Here is an 18,936-nt window from a genome sequence, read left to right as displayed (position 1 = left end):
TCACTCACCTCTTTCACTTTTATCAAGAGGCTCTTTAGTTCATCTTTGATTTCTGCCATAAGGATGTGTCATCTGCATATCTGAGGTTATTGCTATTTCTCCTAGCAATCTTGATTCCAGCTTGTGCTTCATCCAGCTTGGCATTTCACATGATATACTCTGCATATCAGTTAAATAAGCAGGGAAACAATATATAGCCTTGACATAACTCCTTTCCCAATTTGGAACCAGTCTGTTGTTGCATGTTCGTTTCTAATTGTTGCTTCTTGACCTGCATACAGGTTTCTCAGGAGGCAGGTAAGGTGGTCTGGTATTCCTACCTCTTTCAGAATTTTCCACTCTTTGTTGTGATCCACACAGTCAAAGTCTTTAGCGTAGTCAATGAAACAGAACAGATGTTTTTCTGGAATTCTCTTGCTTTTTCTATGATCCAACAGATGTTGGCCATTTGATCTCTGGTTCCTCTGCCTTTTCTAAATCCAGCTTGAACATCTGGAAGTTCTTGGTTCACATACTGTTGGAGCCTAGCTTAAAAGATTTTGAGCATTACCTTGCTAGTGTGTGAAATGAACACAATAATGTGGTAGTTTGAACATCTTTGGCATTACATTTCTTTGGGATTGGAATGAAAACTGACCCTTTCCAGTCCTGTGGCCTCTGCTGAGTTTTCCATATTTTCTGGCATATTGAGTACAGCACTTTCACAGCATCATCTTTTAGGATTTGAAATAACTCAGCTGGAATTCCATCACCTCCACTAGCTTTGTTTGTAGTGATGCTTCGTAAGGCCCACTTGACTTAGCACTCCAAAATGTCTGGCTCTAGGTGAGTGATCACATCATCATGGTTATCTGGGTCATTAAGATCTTTTTTGTATAGTTCTCTGTATTCTTGCCACCTCTTCTTAATATCTTCTTCCTCTGTTAGGTCCATTACCTAACAGAAACCTGAAGGGTTCTGTCCTTTATTGTGCCCATCTTTGCATGAAATGTTCCCTTGGTATCTCTAATTTTCTTGAAGAGATCTCTAGTCTTTCCCATTCTGTTGTTTTCCTTTATTTCTTTGCATTGTCCACTTAGAAAGGCTTTCTTATCTCCCCTTGATATTCTTTGGAAGTCTGCTGTAACCAGGAACAAAACAGGCATAAATCTCTATTCCCATGTCTAGGAGGGAAGGACAATTTCATAAATAAACAGATTGATGTCAGTTAACAGTGGAAAACTTTGCACAGATGAAGTAGGAAATGAGCGATAGAGTGATGGGTCAGGAAAGGCCTCTCCAGGAGGTTGATGTGAGGGAAGAGGCAATGTGCAGTGTTGGGGGAAGTGTTCTAGGCTTGGGGACAGTCAGGGCAAGGCCCAAGACGAGAGCATTGAAGGCAGGGCCAGAGAGACCAGAACAGAGAAAAGAGAGCAAGCGATGGCAGCACTCTAGAGACTCTGGCTTTATTCCAAGGATGATGGGGGGTCACTTGAGGGTTTTGAGCAGAGGAGGAACATGATCTAGCTTACGTGTTAACAAGACCACTCTGGCTCTAGGTAAGCGATCTTGTGGCTGGGGCAGCAATGGTTGGAGCAGAGATGGTGAGAAGTGCTCCAAAGCGAGAGATGCCTCGAAGATAGGATCTGGGGCTGGATACAGTGAAGAGACCATAAGGAGCGGGGATCAAAGGTGACTTCTAACTAGAAGGGTGGGGTTGCCGGTAATTAAGGTGGAGAAACCTGTAGAGAGGCAGGGGTTTGTTTTGTTTTCAGTGCAGATTGAGTGCAATGAAAACGTGTCCTATTTGATGGCCAGAGGGACAAGGGTAGAGGCGCACTGGCCTTTGCCATTCCCATGTCCTTACAGCAGCACCCCGAGATACTGCAGACCTCTCGAACTCACAGAGACATCCGCCCAGGGCCCTGTAGTTGTGGAGTCACTAAGTCATGTTCGAGTCTTTGCAGTGCCATGGACTGCAGCATACCAGGCTTCCCTGTTTTTCACTATCTCCTGAAGTTTGCTCAAACTCATGACCATTGAGTCAGTGTTGCCATCTAACCATCTCATCCTCTTCTGCTCCCTTCGTCTTTTGCCTTCAATCTTTCACAGCAGCAGCGTCTTTTTCAATGAGTCGGCTTTTCACATCAGGTGGCCAAAGTATTGGAGCTTCAGCTTTAGCATCAGTCCTTCAGTGAATATTCAGGGTTGATTTCCATTGTATATATGTACTGCAACTACTTAATCTGTCCATCTGTCACTGGCCATCTAGGTTGCTTCCATGTCCTCTTGCTACCTCTTGTTAATCTCTTCAGCTTCTGTTAGGTCCTTCCCATGTCTGTCCTTTATCATGCCCATCCTTGCATGTAATGTTGCCTTGATATCTCCAATTTTCTTGAAGAGATCTCTAGTCTTTCCCATTGTGTTGTATTGCCCAAAGCCCTAGGATTCGGCATTTCCCTTGGAGGATCATGGGGTCAGGCTTGCGCTGTTGCCAGGCAGAGACCTTGAGAAGCGGCCTTAGGAAATCATAAAAGGGACTGCAGTTGGGCCAGAGCTTCCTGCTGGCTCAGACCCTCAGGGATGGGTCTTCCTTCCTAGGGTCACTTCCTTTTCTCTTTCTTTCATCATCTCGTCACTGCCATCACTGCTGAGTCCAACCAGGATTTTCTGTTGCCCTCTCTCTGCAGAGTTTCTCTCTGCCTCCCTTGTTTACTGAGCAGCACAGCACAGCCCCCTTAAGATGCAAGTACAGCCTTTCCTTAGTATCTGTGGGGGACTGTTCCCAGGACCTCCATGGATACTAAAATCCACGGATGCTTGAGTCTCATGTATAAAATGGCATGCTACGTGTTACAGGTGGTGAAAGAACCTGTGAAGAAAGATCTTTATTCTCCCATGCTCCTTCTGTTTCATCATCTGTTTTGATCTGATATGTGAGAACTTTACCATCACTGGGTTGCACGAATGGGTATTTACATCATAAAATAATCAGAATTTATCTTATTTTGCAAAAATATGCTTACAAGGGAAAAGGAATCTGGTATTTCTGGGCCTCTGGGCATTGCGCTGGGCAGGGATGCTCGTGGTGAGGAGGGAAGCTGAGTGGGGGAGCATCGTCCTTTCCTCTTCCGTCCCCCCACCCCACGCGCCTCACTGTTTGCCTGCTGCCCACCTCACTCCCCTGCGCCGGGTGCCGTGCAGGTCCTTGTGGGAGCAGGGTGGACCTGGGCTCCTCAGCAGACAGGAAGTCTTCTGAATTCTCAGGTAGGCAGTGGGAGAGTCCCTGAAGTTGTGGGTCTGGAGAAGAGCAGGACCAGGTCGGGGTTGTAGAAAGAGAACCCTGGCATCAACAGAAGATCAGGTACTGGAGAAGAAGCAGAGACAAGCTGGTTAGAAGCTGGTTAAAGTATATTGTGGAGGTGAGAGCCTCCCACAGAGGCTAGTGGGGAGGAAAGCAGGAAAGCAGAGAAGAGGAGGATGTGATGGAAAGATGAGGAATGACCACAGGGTGACGTGAGGCTGAGTGGTGAGAGGCGGTGGAGTACCACTGAGGGCAGGAGAAGGTCACTGGAAGTTATGTCGAGTCTGAGGGCCTTGTAAGATCCCCATGAGAGTGAAAACAGTGTTCTGAGATTGCCACCTAGAGCCCTGCTGAAGGCAGATGGAAGCACAGGGTAAGCTCAGCGAAGATTCAGGGGCTAGAGAAGGACTTGAGAGTTCTGGGTATAGAGTGTGGTGATTGAGGGGATAAAAACGGGCCTTGGGCTGGAGGACGGCACTCAGGAGAGCATCACTGTCTCTCTTAGATGTGTTTCCTTGAGAAATGTTTCTGCCAGGGGCGTGTTTTGTGCTGGAAGCATGATGAAAGATAGTTTTGCTTGAACAGAGATGAAATTATTTGTCACTGAATTTGCAACAGCTTGGCTGTTACTCATTGCATAGCCCCCATCAGTCACACACACTAGAACTTCCCTTGGAGTTTTGAATTCCTTTCGGCAGTTTGCTGAAAATGCATTCACAACAGAATCTGTGTTAATGGGGAATACGTCATGCACATGGACTCATCCTTCAGGTGTCTGCTGGGGGCTGAGCAAGAGATGGCACCACCAGCTGCTCTTCACCGCAGACACCGATGGGGCCTTGAAGTCCTTGGTGGTGCTCTTGTGTCTAATGTTCTCAGCTCCTAATTTCCTCTCAGATCTGTTCTGTCACCCCAGCATAATCTTATAAACCTGCTTTGGTGGCTTAGGTTATAAAGGGTTCCAGTCTCTTCTCAGTGTAACTTCATGCGTATGGAAACCTTGTAAGTAGATTGTTTTAATAATAAAGCTTATTGTTTGAAATGTTCATTATCAAGGTCATGTTTCAGAGGCTTTGCTGCACCAAGAATTAAGTTATTGGACAACATGCCTGCACTGCCCCATACCTGTGACATGCCATTCTTGTAAAGGTGGTAGTTTGTAATTCATTCCTCTGACCTGAAGGGTGGGACATTTTTCCTTTGAAAAGTTTTAGTAACTTTTACAGAAACTGGAAGCCAGTGCTTTTCCTTTCTCAAAGAGCCTCTTCTCAACTCTCTTAGGAGCCAGGAGAAGCCCTTCTGCCCTGCAAGGCTTGCGCTCAGGCTGGCCCACTGCAGTTTCTGAGATTGAAATCCAACAGTGGGCTGTAACACCGTGGTACTGCTCTGCAGAGCAATTACCACCAACCCCCTCCCAGTCCACAGAGGTGCCGCAAGGAATTGCTTGTGGAAATAGATCTGGGAGACGATTACATATATTCAGTTGGCATTAGTCAGTGTTTTTCCCTTTGACCAGGTCAGGAGAAAGAAATGTAATTTTTATAAGGCTTGTTTGAAGTAGATTTTATGTGTTAGCAATGTACATTTGTGTGGTAACAATTTTTCATGAATTACATTAGGTGATTTTCTAAACAAACTGATATCCCACTGTGTAAATGTTGTTTGTCTCCTTAGTTATTTAACACATGCATAATTTTCTTCTCAACTCGGCTGTGGTCTCATAAAAAAGAACAAAGTGCTTCTGCTATTGTGATCCATATAATTCCTATCACAGGACAAGGCTTATAATAGACTATTTCCTAATAAATTTGTTTGTCGGCTGGAACTCAGATATAGTAGAAAATTCATGTTTCATATTTTCAGAATCTGGATTTAACGTAGACTGACCAGGAATTTCACTACTTAACCACATTATGTTCACCCTCTGCTGGTTCTCTGTGCATACCCATGTTAGTAAATTTGGTGTGTCAGGATTATCCTTCGATTCATTTGGAGAGCAGTAACAGTCCTCAGGATTTAATTGATATGTGGGAAGGAGGTTCTCACTGATTGATTTTGAAGGAATCGTTGGCCTGCCCCAGGTTGTGTTCTTCTGGTATTATTGTCACCATGTTGCTCACATAGGTTACTTTCACTAATGTATGAAGCAATAATGCTATTATTTACCCTGTATTCCCCATAACTTGGTGAATAAATATGAGCAGCCAAAGCTAAAGTGTAATTTATTCTTTGTTTTTCAAAGATCTCATCAGAAAATTGAAGACTCAGAAGAGAGCAGTGATGAAATTCTTGCCCGTCTAACGTCTGCGGTAAGGTCACTCGATTTCCCTGCCCAGGAGTGCAGAAATAGTGAGGGGTCTTGGAAGGGAGGCACTGTGGGTAGTGATGTAGGGAGACACTTGCCCTGTGGCTGCTTCTCACTGTGGGAGGCCCAAGTCAGGGTGAAAACAGACAGTGGCATTAACTTGCTCTGCTCTCAGGCAGCCTCTCCTGCAAGATTACAGATGCTGTTGATGGAGAGTTCCCGGAACCTTAGAGAAGGACTTCTTTTTTTTTTTTAATACTGTATGACTTAACCTAGGGAAAACTGTGACCTACTGCACAAAAGAGAAAGGACTGTATGTTTCATTAGGAAAAAAAGACCACCTCAACGAACAGAAGATCAGTTCTTCAGTTTTCAATGTATGGATTACAACATTTTCATTATGTCTTTTAAAGCCATTAATTAGAGTCAGTACTTAACCTGTTGGTTGAGGGAAAGCTTAGCCCCTTCTTCCCAGAAGAAGCTGGCCATGGTCGCTAATCATTAAACTCTGGTTGTTGACAGGCTCTAGCAATCCTCTCTCACAAAATCTAGCCTTCCCAAAGCTTCTTGAGTGCTTCTTTAAATGTAGTGAAAAAATGGTGCTTGCTGAAAATCATGCTGGATTGGGTTATGTATGTGAAATGAAACTGATCTTGTATAGTTTCACACCCCAAGTTTTGGCATCTGGGCGCAGCTTGAAAGTTAAAAGTTGTCTTTCCTACTCTTCTAGAATGTAGCTTAGAAAAGCAATTTTTGGCTAAATATAGTGATGAGTAGTATAAAACTTCACATGCAATGGAATCTTGACAGTGTGTTAATAAAAAATATTTAACGTGACCTTTGCAGTTTAAAGGGCTTCCCTAGTGGCTCAGACAGTAAAGAATCTGCCTGTAATGAGGAGACCAGGGTTTGATCCCTGGGTCGGGAAGATCCCCAGGAGAAGGGAATGGCAACGCACTCCAGTATTCTTGCCTGAGAAATCCCATGGACAGAGAAGCCTGGCGGGCTAAGGTTGCAAAGAGTTGGACTCAACTGAGTGGCTGACACTTCACTTGCAGTTTAAAGTATTGACCTATGGGTTGCAAAGTCATTAATAGCCATCTGTTTAAAAAAACACCCACTCACTATGTACCAAATACTGTGTTAAACATGGTGTGTTTGTATGTGTGTGTGCACATACCCATATACATTTTACACTTCACTACAGCCTTGTGAAATAGGTGGCTTTATCTCTGTTTTATAGACATGAAAGCTTCTAGAGGTTAAGTAACTTGCCCAAGGTCACCCATCTAAAAAGGAACAGAGCCAGGATCTAAACTCAGGATTTTCTACTTCTTAGTCATGTTCTCCTAATCACTGGGCCTCATTTTTAAAATAATGTAATATAGTAGGTAAGTTTCAGAAGCAGTGAACATGTAAGATGTGGTTCTTACAGCCATACCAGGAAGGCAGGCACATTAAGAAGCTAGCTTATAAAACAACTGACAGTTGAGCACCAACAACCATAGTGTATGATAGTAAATCCAAGAACAGTAATAGAGAGCTCGGTTAAAGGGACCGGACTTGAATCAGCACTGAAAGCGGTCAGGCTGTGGGCAGGTAGAGGATGTGTACTCTAGCTGTGGGGTTTAATAAAGAAAATTAAAAGACTTTTTGAACAACAGATTAACATGATGTAGACGTTTAAGAAAGATGAGTTGGAGATGGGGAGATGGATGAACATCTAATTTGAGAGGCTGATGAAAACCTAGTTTCTGGTGTATTTTTGGGGAACCACAAGAAAAAGGAGCATAAAGAATTGTTTAAAAATCAATAGATCTAGGTAAATGTAGAGGAGGAGCCAAGTAACCAAAGCTGTGAACTTAATGGAAAAGTGATGATACTTTTAGGAAGCTGAATAAAATATACGGAAGGAGAGATGATGTAATTTTGGACACGCTGAGTTTGAGGACATAAGGGTGTAAAAATATTCGGGAAACACCTGGAGACGTGAATCTGGAACTCAGAAAGGTCAGGACTAGAGTTATGGGAACCAGTCCAGGTTGTCAATTGAAGAGCAAAGTGGAAGATGCAGTCTTGGGCAGCCCCCAAGATAAAAGGGAGTTAGGGAGCTGAGGCTTAACACTCAACATTGCAAAAACTAAAATCATGGCATCCAATCCCATCACTTCTTGGCAAATAGATGGGGAAAAGATGGAAACAGTGACAGACTTTATTTTCTTGTGCTCCAAAATCACTGCGGACAGTGACTGCAGCCATGAAATTAAAAGACATTTTCTCCTTGGAAGAAAAGCTATGACAAACCTAGACAGTGTATGAAAAAGTAGAGACATCACTTTGCAGCAAAGAACCATCTAGTCAAAGCTATTGTTTTTCCAGTGCTCATGTACAGATGTGAGAGTTGGACCATAAAGAACGCTGAGCGCCGAAGAATTGATCCTTTCAAACTGTGGTGCTGGACAAGACTCCTGAGAGTCCCTTGGATAGCAAGGAGATCAAACCAGTCAATCCTAAAGAAAATCAATCCTGAATATTCATTGGAAGGACTGATGCTGAAGCTGAAGCTCCAGTACTTTGGCCACCTGATGCAAAGAGCCGACTCATTGGAAACGACCCTGATGCTGGGAAAGATTGAGGGCGGGTGGAGAAGGGAATGGTTGAATAGCAGCACCAACTCAGTGAACATGAGTCTGAGCAAACTCTGGGAGATAGTGAAGGACAGGGAACCCTGGTGTGCTGCAGTTCATGGGGTCACAGAGGGTCAGACACGACTTAGCAACTTCACAACCACAAAGGGAGATGAGGAGACTGTGATAAGAAGTGAATATACTTCTTATTGAAAGTGAAAGTTTATACCATAAAAGTAAAATTCAAGAGAACCTCTAGAAAGGAGGGGTGGACAGCAGAGTGATGGTTGTATACTTGTTTGAGGTAATCTTACTGGAAAAAATCTCCAAGCTAAAAGACTGAATAAATTTAGGTAAGGTGCTAGAGTAGAAATGAGAATAAAGGATATAGGAGAAATAATCATGTCTTCAATTGATAGCTGACCAGCCTGGAATAATGAAACTATCTTTGAACTGAGAATGTAGACCTTTATTCTTAATTCTTTCAAACAGTATGACCTTGGCCAAATTGAGACAGTATCTAGGTTCTAAAATTCCTGGGTTCCTTGTATAAGCATTTATGAAGAGACTGTTGTGCTTCCCCACTTCACAGCGTAGATATTCCTGTTGGCAGTGGTCTGAAAGCTTTGTTACCCAGCTGTTAACACCACACAGGACGGGAGATGTTTGCATACATCACTCAAGTGGCAGTTGTCATCTAGCATGACCCTGAAATGCATTAAAGGAAAGCAGAAGTGACATCTGTAAAGTGGAGTTGTTAAAGTGCTCTTCGGAGCTTTTGTGTAATTAGGGGTCATTGGAAGGGGGAACGCATACTGCACTGTGTATTCATCTCTTTTTCCTCAAACTTGGGGGTTTTATAAATAAGCATTCTTTAAAAAAAAAAAAAATCCCCCTTGTTAAATAGTTTATTTCTTAGTCTCAGCTTAGGTTCATCAGGAAAAAGGTCCTTTCATCCAAAAAATAATATGTAAAATTCTACCCTGGAAGAAAACACAAGTGAGTTTTCATATTAAAGTATCAGGAGAAGGCAGTGTATATAGAAATAAAAATACCTTGATAATTCGGTCAGATTTACAGCTGCTAGATTTACACAAACATAAACAGTAAAAATGTTTCATCTATGTTTCTAGTGAGTTTCAAGAAAGAGCCACCTTCCCAAGTGCCTGACATCCAAAAACCTAAAGAAGAAAACCTTGTAAGAAGTTTTCAGCTTAAGGAAAAAGGGCATGACTGTAATAGACTCCTCCCAGTATATGAACTCTTCTGTCACACCTTGGGCATTATTATCTGAAAATATTTTGGTTTTCCCTGTGTACATAGGGTTTCTGCCTTAACATCTTAGCCACCTTTCTAATATCTTCTGACTGAACACATTTTGTTAACCTTAAACCTTCTCTTCTTCGTTTCCTCTGAGTCTCTGTTAGTCAGATAAAGCTGGCAGGCTAAAAGGAGCCTATGGATGACACAGTCTGCCACTTTGTACCCTGGAAATTTTGAGCATTGTTTTATTTTATCTTTAAACATGAATTCTCCCAGGGTACATGACAAAAAGAGTGTTCAGAATCGATAATACAGCTTTTATATATTTGTTTTACAGTCCAGGATAAACTAGACATAGAGAAGAGCTTTTAGTCAGTAAAATACTGCTTTCAAAGTCATAGTTCTAAGGATGTAAATTTAGGAATTAAGCTAAACTTTGAGGCATTTTCCAGAACTGAGAAGTAACTTGGGCATTATCCAAAGACAGGAAGTGGCAACATGGACATGGTTAAAGAGGATATAAAAACTGATTCTGGACTTCAGATCATGCTGCCTTAAAATCAACATCGTAAACAAACCATGTTGGGTTATTTCTGTTACTTCAGGCTAAATTTTCTTGACGTAAATTGTAGAAATACGAAAACACAAACATCCTAGTAAAGTCTGGTGATTTTCATTCACATGGTCCAGTTGTTGGCCTGCTGAGGTGATGTGAGCGAGGCTAAGTTGTGAATCTAACGTATCAGATGCATGTTTGATGACGTGGTTGTATGAGTGGCATTTATGAAAGGGTTGTGGGGGGAGCTGTGATGTGGTCATCTGTGCTGCTTGTCCAGTGAAGTCAGCCATCACTCAGATGGTAAAAGAGAACTGTGCTGAGCGTCCACACTGACCCGGTGATGGTAATGGTGAAGAGTTTGTGGCCATGTCTTGAGATATGAATTCAAATGAAAAATATAGTGTATAGAATTTAGGAAGAGCAGTCAGAATTGGATGAGAACAGAATCTAATAACCGGGGACCATTTAAGTAGGCACTCGTACACCCTCATCAGTTCAGTTGCTCAGTTGTGTCCGACTCTTTGTGACCCCATGGACTGCAGCATGCCAGGCTTCACTGTCCATCACCGACTCCTGGAGCTTGCTCAAACTCATGTCCATTGAGTCGGTGATGCCATCCAGCCATCTCATCCTCTGTTGTGCCCTTCTCCTCCCTGATGCATTCCCAGCATCAGGGTCTTTTCCAATGAGTCAGTTCTTTGCATCAGGTGGCCAAAGTATTGGAGTTTCAGCTTCAGCATCAGTCCTTCCAGTGAATATTCAGGACTGATTTCCTTTAGGATGGACTGGTTGGATCTCCTTGCAGTCCAAGGGACTCTCAAGAGTCTTCTCCAACACCATGGTTCAAAAGCGTTAATACTTCGGTGCACAGATTTCTTTATAGTCCAACTCTCACATACATACGTGACTACTGGAAAAACCATCAGCTTTGACTAGACAGACCTTCATTGGCAAAGTAATGTCTCTGCTTTTTAATATGCTGTCTAAGTTGGTCATAACGTTTCTTCCAAGGAGCAAGCGTCTTTTAATTTCATGGCTGCAGTCACAATCTGCAGTGATTTTGGAGCCCCCCAAAATAAAGTCTGTCACTGTTTCCATTGTTTCCCCATCTATTTGCTATGAAGTGATGGGACTGGATGCCATGATCTTCTTTTTTTGAATGTTCAGTTTTAAGCCAACTTTTTCACTCTCCTCTTTCACTTTCATCAAGAAGCTTTTTAGTTCCTCTTCACTTTCTGCCATAAGGGTGGTATCATCTGCATATCTGAGGTTATTGGTATTTCTCCCAACAATCTTGATTGAAGCTTGTGCTTCATCCAGCTTGGTATTTAACATGATGTACTCTGCATATAAGTTAAATAAGCAGGGTGATAATATACAGCCTTGACGTATTCCTTTCCCATTTTGGAACCAGTCTATTGTTTCATGTTCTGTTCTAACTGTTGCTTCTTGTCCTGCATAGAGATTTCTCAGAGGCAGGTAACGTGGTCTGGTATTCCCATCTCTTGAAGAATTTTCCACAGTTTGTTGTGAACTGCACAGTCAAAGGCTTTGGCATAATCAGTAAAACAAAAGTAGATGTTTTTGTGGATTTCTCTTGCTTTTTCTGTGATGTTGGCAATTTGATCTCTGGTTCCTCTGCCTTTTCTAAATCCAGCTTGAACATCTGGAAGTTCATGATTCATGTATTGCTGAAGCCTGACTTGGAGAATTTTGAGCATTACTTCACTAGCGTGTGAGATGAGTGCAATTATGTGGCAGTTTGAACATTCTTTGGCATTGCATTTCTTTGGGATTGGAATGAAAACTGACTTTTTCCAATCCTGTGGCCACTACTGAGTTTTCCAAACTTGCTGGCATATTGAGTGCCTCACTTTCACAGCATCATCTTTTAGGATTTGAAAAAGCTCAACTGGAATTCCATTGCCTCCACTAGCTTTGTTCATAGTGATGCTTCTTAAGACCCACTTGATTTCTCATTCCAGGGTGTCTGATTCTAGGCGAGTGATCAACCATTGTGGGTATCTGGGTCATAAGATCTTTTTTGTATTGTTCTTCTGTGTATTCTTGCCACCTCTTCTTAATATCTGCTTCTGTTAGGACCATACCATTTCTGTTTTCTATTGTGCCCATCTTTGCATGAAATATGTCCTTGGTATTTCTGATTTTCTTGAAGAGATCTCTAGTCTTCCCCATTTTATTGTTTTCCTCTATTTCTTTACATTGATCACTGAGGAAGGTTTTCTTATCTCTCCTTGCTGTTCTTTGGAACTCTTGCATTCAAATGGGTATATCTTCCCTTTTCTCCTTTGTCTTTAGCTTCTCTTCTTTTCTCAGCTATTTGTAAGGCCTCCTTAGACAACCATTTTGCCTTTTTGCATTTCATTTTCTTGGGGTTATTCTTGATCACTGCCTCCTGTACAATGTCACAAACCTGTGGCCATAGTTCTTCAGCTACTCTGTCTATCAGATCTAATCCCTTGAATCTATTTGTCACTTATACTGTATAATCCTAAAGGATTTGCTTTAGGTCATACCTAAATGGTCTAGTGGTTTTCCCTACTTTTCTTCGATTTAAGTCTGAATTTGGCAATAAGGAGTTCATGATCTGAGCCACAGTCATCTCCCGGTCTTGTTTTTGTTGACTGTATAGAGCTTCTCCATCTTTGGCTGCAAAGAATATAATCAATCTGATTTCTATATTGACTATCTGGTGATGTTCATGTGTAGAGTCTTCTCTTGTGTTGTTGGAAGAGGGCGTTTGCTATGACCAGTGCATTCTTTTGGCAAAAGTCTGTTAGCCTTTGCCTTGCTTCATTTTGTACTCCAGGGCCAAATTTGCCTGTTACTCCAGGTATCTCTTGACTTCCTCCTTTTGCATTCCACTCCCCTATGATGAAAAGGACATCTCTTTTGGGTGTTAGTTCTAGAAGGTCTTTTAGGTCTTCATAGAACCATTCAACTTCAGGTTCTTCAGCGTTACTGGTTGGGGCATAGACTTGGATTACTGTGATACTAAATGGTTTGCCTTGGAAATGAACCAAGATCATTCTGTCATTTTTGAGATTGCACCAAAGTACTGCATTTCAGACTCTTTTGTTGACTATGATGTCTACACCATTTCTTCTAATGGATTCTTGCCCACAGTAGTAAATATGATGGTCATCTGAATTAAATTTGCTCATTCCAGTCCATTTTAGTTCACTGATTCCTAAAATATCAATGTTCACTCTTGCCATCTCCTGTTTGACCACTTCTAATGTACCCTGATTCATGGACCTAACATTCCAGGTTCCTATGCAGTATTGCCATTTACAGCATTGGGCTTTGCTTGTATCACCAGTCACATCCACAACTTGGTGGTGTTTTCGTTTTGGCTCTGTCTCTTCATTCTTTCTGGAGTTATTTCTCCACTGATCTCCAGTAGCATATTGGGGACCTACCGACCTGGGGAGTTTATCTTTCAGCATCCTGTCTTTTTGCCTTTTCATACTGTTCATGGGGTTTTCAAGGCAAGAATACTGAAGTGGTTTTCCATTCCTTTATCCAGTGGACCATGTTTTATCAGAACTTTCCACCATGACCTGTCTGTCTTGGGTGGTCCTATGGGGCATGGCTCATAGTTTCATTGAGTTAGACAAGGCTGTGGTTCATGTGGTCAGTTTGATTAGTTTTCTGTGATTGTGATTTTCATTCTGTCTGCCTTCTGATGGATAAGGATAAGAGGCTTATAGAAACTTCCTGATGGGAGAGACTGTGGAAGAAACTGGTTCTTGTTCTACTGGGTGGGGCCAGGCTCAGAAAATCTTTAATCCAATTTTCTGTTGATGGGTGGGGCTCTATTGCCTCCCTGTTGTTTGATTTGAGACCAAACTATGGTGGAGGTGATGAAGATAATGGCGGCCTCCTTCAGAAGGTCCCATGCATGCACTGCCACGCTCAGTGCCCCCAACCCTGCAGCGGGCTGCCGCCGACCCACGCCTCCACTAAGGCACTCCTGGACTCTCACAGGCAAGTCTGGGTCAGTGTCTTTAGGGGTCATTGCTCCTTTCTCCTGGGTCCTGGTGTGCACAGGGTTTTGTTTGTGCCCTCCGAGTGTCTGTTTCCCCAGTCCTGTGTAAGTTCTGTGATCAAATCCCCCTGCCCTCCAAAGTCAAATTCTCTGGGGGTCCCCAGTCCCGTTGCCAGATCCCCAGCTTGGGAAATCTGTTGTGGGTCCTAGAACTTTCGTAACAGTATGAGAATTTCTTTCTTAAAATTTTTCTGCAGTTTGTAGGTTGTCTCCTCGGTGGCTCTGTGGTGGGGTTAATGGCAACCTCCTCCAAGAGGGCTTATGCCACAGGTTTTGTGACTCAGGTATCTGCACCCAGAGCCCCTGACCCTGTGGCAGGCCACGGCTGACCCATACCTCTGCAGGAGACTCAAACACAGGTTTGGCTCAGTCTCTGTGGGGTCTCTGGGTCCTGATGCGGTCAAGATTTTGTTTGAGCTCTCCAAGCATCTCTGGCGGGTATGGGGTTTGGTTCTAAACGTGATTTCACCACTCTTACTGTCTTATTGGGGTTTCTCCTTTGCCCTTGGATGTGGAGTATCTTTTTTTGGTGGGATCCAACATTCTCATGTCATTGGTTGTTCAGCAAAGAGTTGTAATTTTGGAGTTCTCACAGAGAAGATGAGTGTACGTCCTTCTGCTCCACCATCTTGCCAGTGGTATTCCTGGCACCCTCATATTCTTTCTCAAAGCTGATGTAGTTGATGATTTTCATCAGTGTAGATTTCTCTCTTGGTACGTCTCTGCCCTATCCTGTTGCTCATTTTCTTCAGCTCATCCAATTTTAGTTTAGAACCCCTCTGCGTTTAATGTCCTTAGTGGTGTTTTCCAAATTCCTTCTTATAGGGTACATTATCACTCCTCTGAGAAATACCTCTGACCTTAAAAAAAAATCTAACCCAAATTACAAATGAAGGTTACTGCTATAAGTTCTAGAAGATCTTGAAGCAGATGAAACCCCAAGAAGTCAGCAGGACACATAACTTTTGGTGCAAGTGTTAGAGAAGAAGAGATTTGAGATGGAATTTCTCTTTGCAACTCTCTAGGAAAAAAAGACAAAAAACAAAAGAAGAGATGGTTATAACTGCAGCACATTGTCAACTTCACAGCAGAGTCTTCCCAGCTTAATGTCCAGAAGTTGTGACATTAACTCCATCAGTTTTTCCATCAGCGGTGAACTTGTTCTCTCATGCTTTCTTGCATTCTTTCTAGTAAAAGTCATCTCATGTTTTCCCTCTCTGGGATCCTGCTTTACAGGTAAAAAGGACCTGATTTTCCTCTCACTTAACCCGGGCCTGTGATTCTTCTCCCATGTCATCTTTTCCTTAGATAGACTCTCTTGGGAAATACTTTTCAGGGAGGCACCAGAAACTGAGTCTTAATGAACAGCCAGTTGTCCTGTATCACCAAAAGCATAACACTAGGAAACTCAAGGACCCCAGCTCCCCAAGGATGTCTGTCTTGTCAGCTGTCTCACTCCTCGCACTCATTTAAAACTCCTCTCCTTTGCCTTGCCTAGTTATTCTTCTGAACCTTCACTTGTTTTCTTTAAGGTTTGTCTTTTCCAAGAATCTGCTATACCCTTTCTGGGTCAGGAAGCATATAACGTGGCTAGGATTCCTTTAGTTCATCCTTCTGGATGAATCTAAGAGTTGGGTTTGATACAGTGGAGAGATTCCTTTTTGGGCAGTAGAGTCTGAAGAGAGGGCTTCCTTAGTGGCTCAGATGGTAAAGAATCTGCCTGCAGTATGTATGGGAGACCCAGGTTCGATCCCTTGGTCAGAAGGATCCCCTGGAGAAAGGAATGGATACCCCTTCCAGTATTCCTGGGGCTTCTCTAAAGAGAAGGGCGACAGCTTTTTTGATTGGAATTGTTCACATTGGTACCGGTTCAGGAAGAAGAAGTAGCATGGGATTTGCGTTTTACCGAATATTTTAAAAGTTAGAACTTTGTAGACTTATTTAAGAGATGATACATAGAGTTAGTAAGGTCTAGAAATAATCTTAGGTTAGGGGAAGTGGGGAGAATCTGTCACATTTGGTACACAATGCGCACCATCCAGTGATGAATTTTGCCACATTTAGAAACACGGCTTTTTTAATGCTAAAGTACTGATCTCCACTCACTCTTTTTCTGGGCTATCTGCCTCTTCCTTTCAGGGGAACAGAGGAATGGAGTGGAGCTAATCTCCATTTTCTGTGTCTGTCACAGACCTGAGTGAGCATGTTTGTTCAGAGAATAAACATAAGTGACTCCCCCAGGGAATGACTCACCTTGTATCTGGGCACTGCAGGATCTTGAACACCTTGCCACCTTGTATTTCTCATCTGTGAGGGATGTGCAATTCCCGCTTGGAACTGTAGCCTGGTTCCAGCCCTTCCAGGGGCTTTAGAGCTGCTACGTGATTTGGGGAAGGTCAGGTGGGTTGAGATTTGAGAGGAAGTGTCAAATGAGGCCCATGAAGACAGATCTGGTTTCAGGAAGCATCAAGAAAGCCCTGGAGCACTTGTAGCACAGTCTTGGTGTGGTATTCCTTGTTTTTGATATTTCTAAGGAGTTGTGGGGTTTATTAGTACCTTTCCTCGTTGTGCTTTAGAGCTACCCTGATCAACTGTCAGTGTCCAAGGTGCATTTGGCTGTGGATTTTTAAGTCTCTAGGACCATGTGGAGAGCTGGTTACAGCTCCTTCAGTTTCTCTCAGGTAGGATCTCACAGTAACACATCGCAAAGCCCATGATTATCAATATGTGAACAGGTAACTCAGCGGTGTTTTTCTCTCCTTTGTAAATCAAACAGGCTTAATACATCTACCGCACATCAAGTTGATTTTCTTTGTCTTGGGAATAGGTCCCTAAATAGCAAAAGATATAGATGTATACACACATGCCTTTTTAAAAATAAATACTAACTTATTGTCTCTACTTTCAAAGAAACCAGGACTTGCCTGGTGGCTCAGACAGTAAAGCATCTGCCTACAATTCAGGAGACCCTGGTTTGATCCCTGGCTTGGGAAGATCCTCTGGAGGAGGAAATGGCAACCCACTCCAGTAGTCTTGCCTGGAAAATGCCATGGACAGAGGAGTGTGGTAGGCTACAGTCCATGGGGTTGCAAAGAGTTGGACCTGACTGAGCGACTTCACTTTTCAAAGAAACCATCTTTACATGCTCGGATCTTGTGGTAACCTAATTAAACTCTAGCCTTGTGAAGTTTGTTTTGGGTTTTGGTGAATAGCATAGTACATGGTGTTTTGCCTACTGAGATGAGCCCAGTGTGGGGACATTAACTTAAAAACATAATTTTAGAAAGATATGAGTGTGCAGAACTCATTCAAGAATAAAATGTGACTTGAAGAATCCCTTGTCAATAAGGGAAGAAGTGTGTGTGTGTATACATATATAATATATTACAATCCTTGGGTATCAGTTCCGAAGATGAAGATAATAATTTTTCTCTGCAATATACATGCAAAACAGACCTTTTTTAATTGACAGGGTATACAGATAGACCACAGTTCAAAAGCATCAATTCTTCGGTGCTCAGCTTTCTTTATAGTCCTAACTCTCACATCCATACATGACTACTGGAAAAAGCATAGCCGTGACTAGATGGACCTTTGTTGGCAAAGTAATGTCTCTGCTTTTTAATATGCTGTCTAGGTTGGTCATAACTTTTCTTCCAAGGAGTAAGCATCTTTTAATTTCATGGCTGCAGTCACCATCTGCAGTGATTTTGGAGCCTGAGAAAGTAAAGTCTGACACTGTTTCCACTGTTTCCCCATCTGTTTGCCATGAAGTGATGCGACCGGATGCCATGATCTTAGTTTTCTGAATGTTGCACTTTAAGCCAGCTTTTTCACTCTCCTCTTTCACTTTGATCAAGAGGCTCTTTAGTTCTTCTTCACTTTCTGCTGTAAGGGTGGTGTCATCTGCATATCTGAGGTTATTGATATTTCTCCCAGCAATCTTGATTCCAGCTTGTGCTTCATCTAGTCAAGTGTTTCTCATGATTTAACATATAAGTTAAATAAGCTGGGTGACGGTATACAGCCTTGATGTACTCCTTTTCCTATTTGGAACCAGTCTATTGTTGCACGTCCGGTTCTAACTGTTGCTTCCTGACCTGCATACAGGTTTCTCAAGAGGCAGGTCAGGTGGTCTGGTATTCCCATCTCTTTCAGAATTTTCCAGAGTTTGTTGTGGTCCACACAGTCAAAGGCTTTGGCATAGTCAATAAAGCAGAAATAGATGTTTTTCTGGAACTCTCTTGCTTTTTTGATGATCCAAGGCATGTTGGCAATTTGATCTCTGGTGCCTCTGCCTTTTCTAAAACCAGCTTGAACATCTGGAATTTCATGGTTCACATATTGTTGAAGCCTGGCTTGGAGAGTTTTTAGCGCTGAAGAATTGATGCTTTTAAACTGTGGTGTTGGAGAAGATTCTTGAGAGTCCCTTGGACTGCAAGGAGACCCAACCAGTCCATCCTAAAGGAAATCAGTCTTGAATATTCATTGGAGAGACTGATGCTGAAGCTGAAGCTCCAATACTTTGGCCACCTGATGTGAAGAACTGACTCATTAGAAAAGACCCTGATTCTGGGAAAGATTGAAGGCGGGAGGAGAAGGGGACAACAGAGGATGAGATGGTTGGATGGCATCACCGACTCAATGGACATGAGTTTGAGTAAGCTCTGGGAGTTGGTGATGGACAGGGAGGCCTGGCGTGCTGTTATTCATGGGGTCGCAAAGAGTCGGACGCAACTGAGTGACTGAACTGAACTGAACAGATAGACCATTTCGCCATCAGTTTGTACATTAAGAGTCACGGGTTTGTGGAGTGTTACTGTGAAA

The 18,936-nt window shown here is 42.7% G+C and overlaps 1 protein-coding gene across 2 annotated transcripts in view; it reads left to right on the top strand.

Moving 5' to 3' along the window:
- The window catches only part of RAPGEF5 (Rap guanine nucleotide exchange factor 5), a 232,784-nt gene that overhangs the window by 61,092 nt on the left and 152,756 nt on the right, over positions 1 to 18,936 (top strand). For both annotated transcript variants that reach the window (XM_043871607.1, XM_043871605.1), the window contains exon 6: positions 5,526 to 5,592. In XM_043871607.1, coding sequence (XP_043727542.1) covers positions 5,526 to 5,592 — 67 coding nt within the window. The remainder of the gene's footprint in view (positions 1 to 5,525; positions 5,593 to 18,936) is intronic.

This window comes from Cervus elaphus, chromosome 18, assembly GCF_910594005.1.
Source record: "Cervus elaphus chromosome 18, mCerEla1.1, whole genome shotgun sequence".
Taxonomy (NCBI): domain Eukaryota; kingdom Metazoa; phylum Chordata; class Mammalia; order Artiodactyla; family Cervidae; genus Cervus; species Cervus elaphus.
Note: the sequence above shows the minus strand (reverse complement) of the source record. Positions and strands in the feature narration are given on the sequence as shown.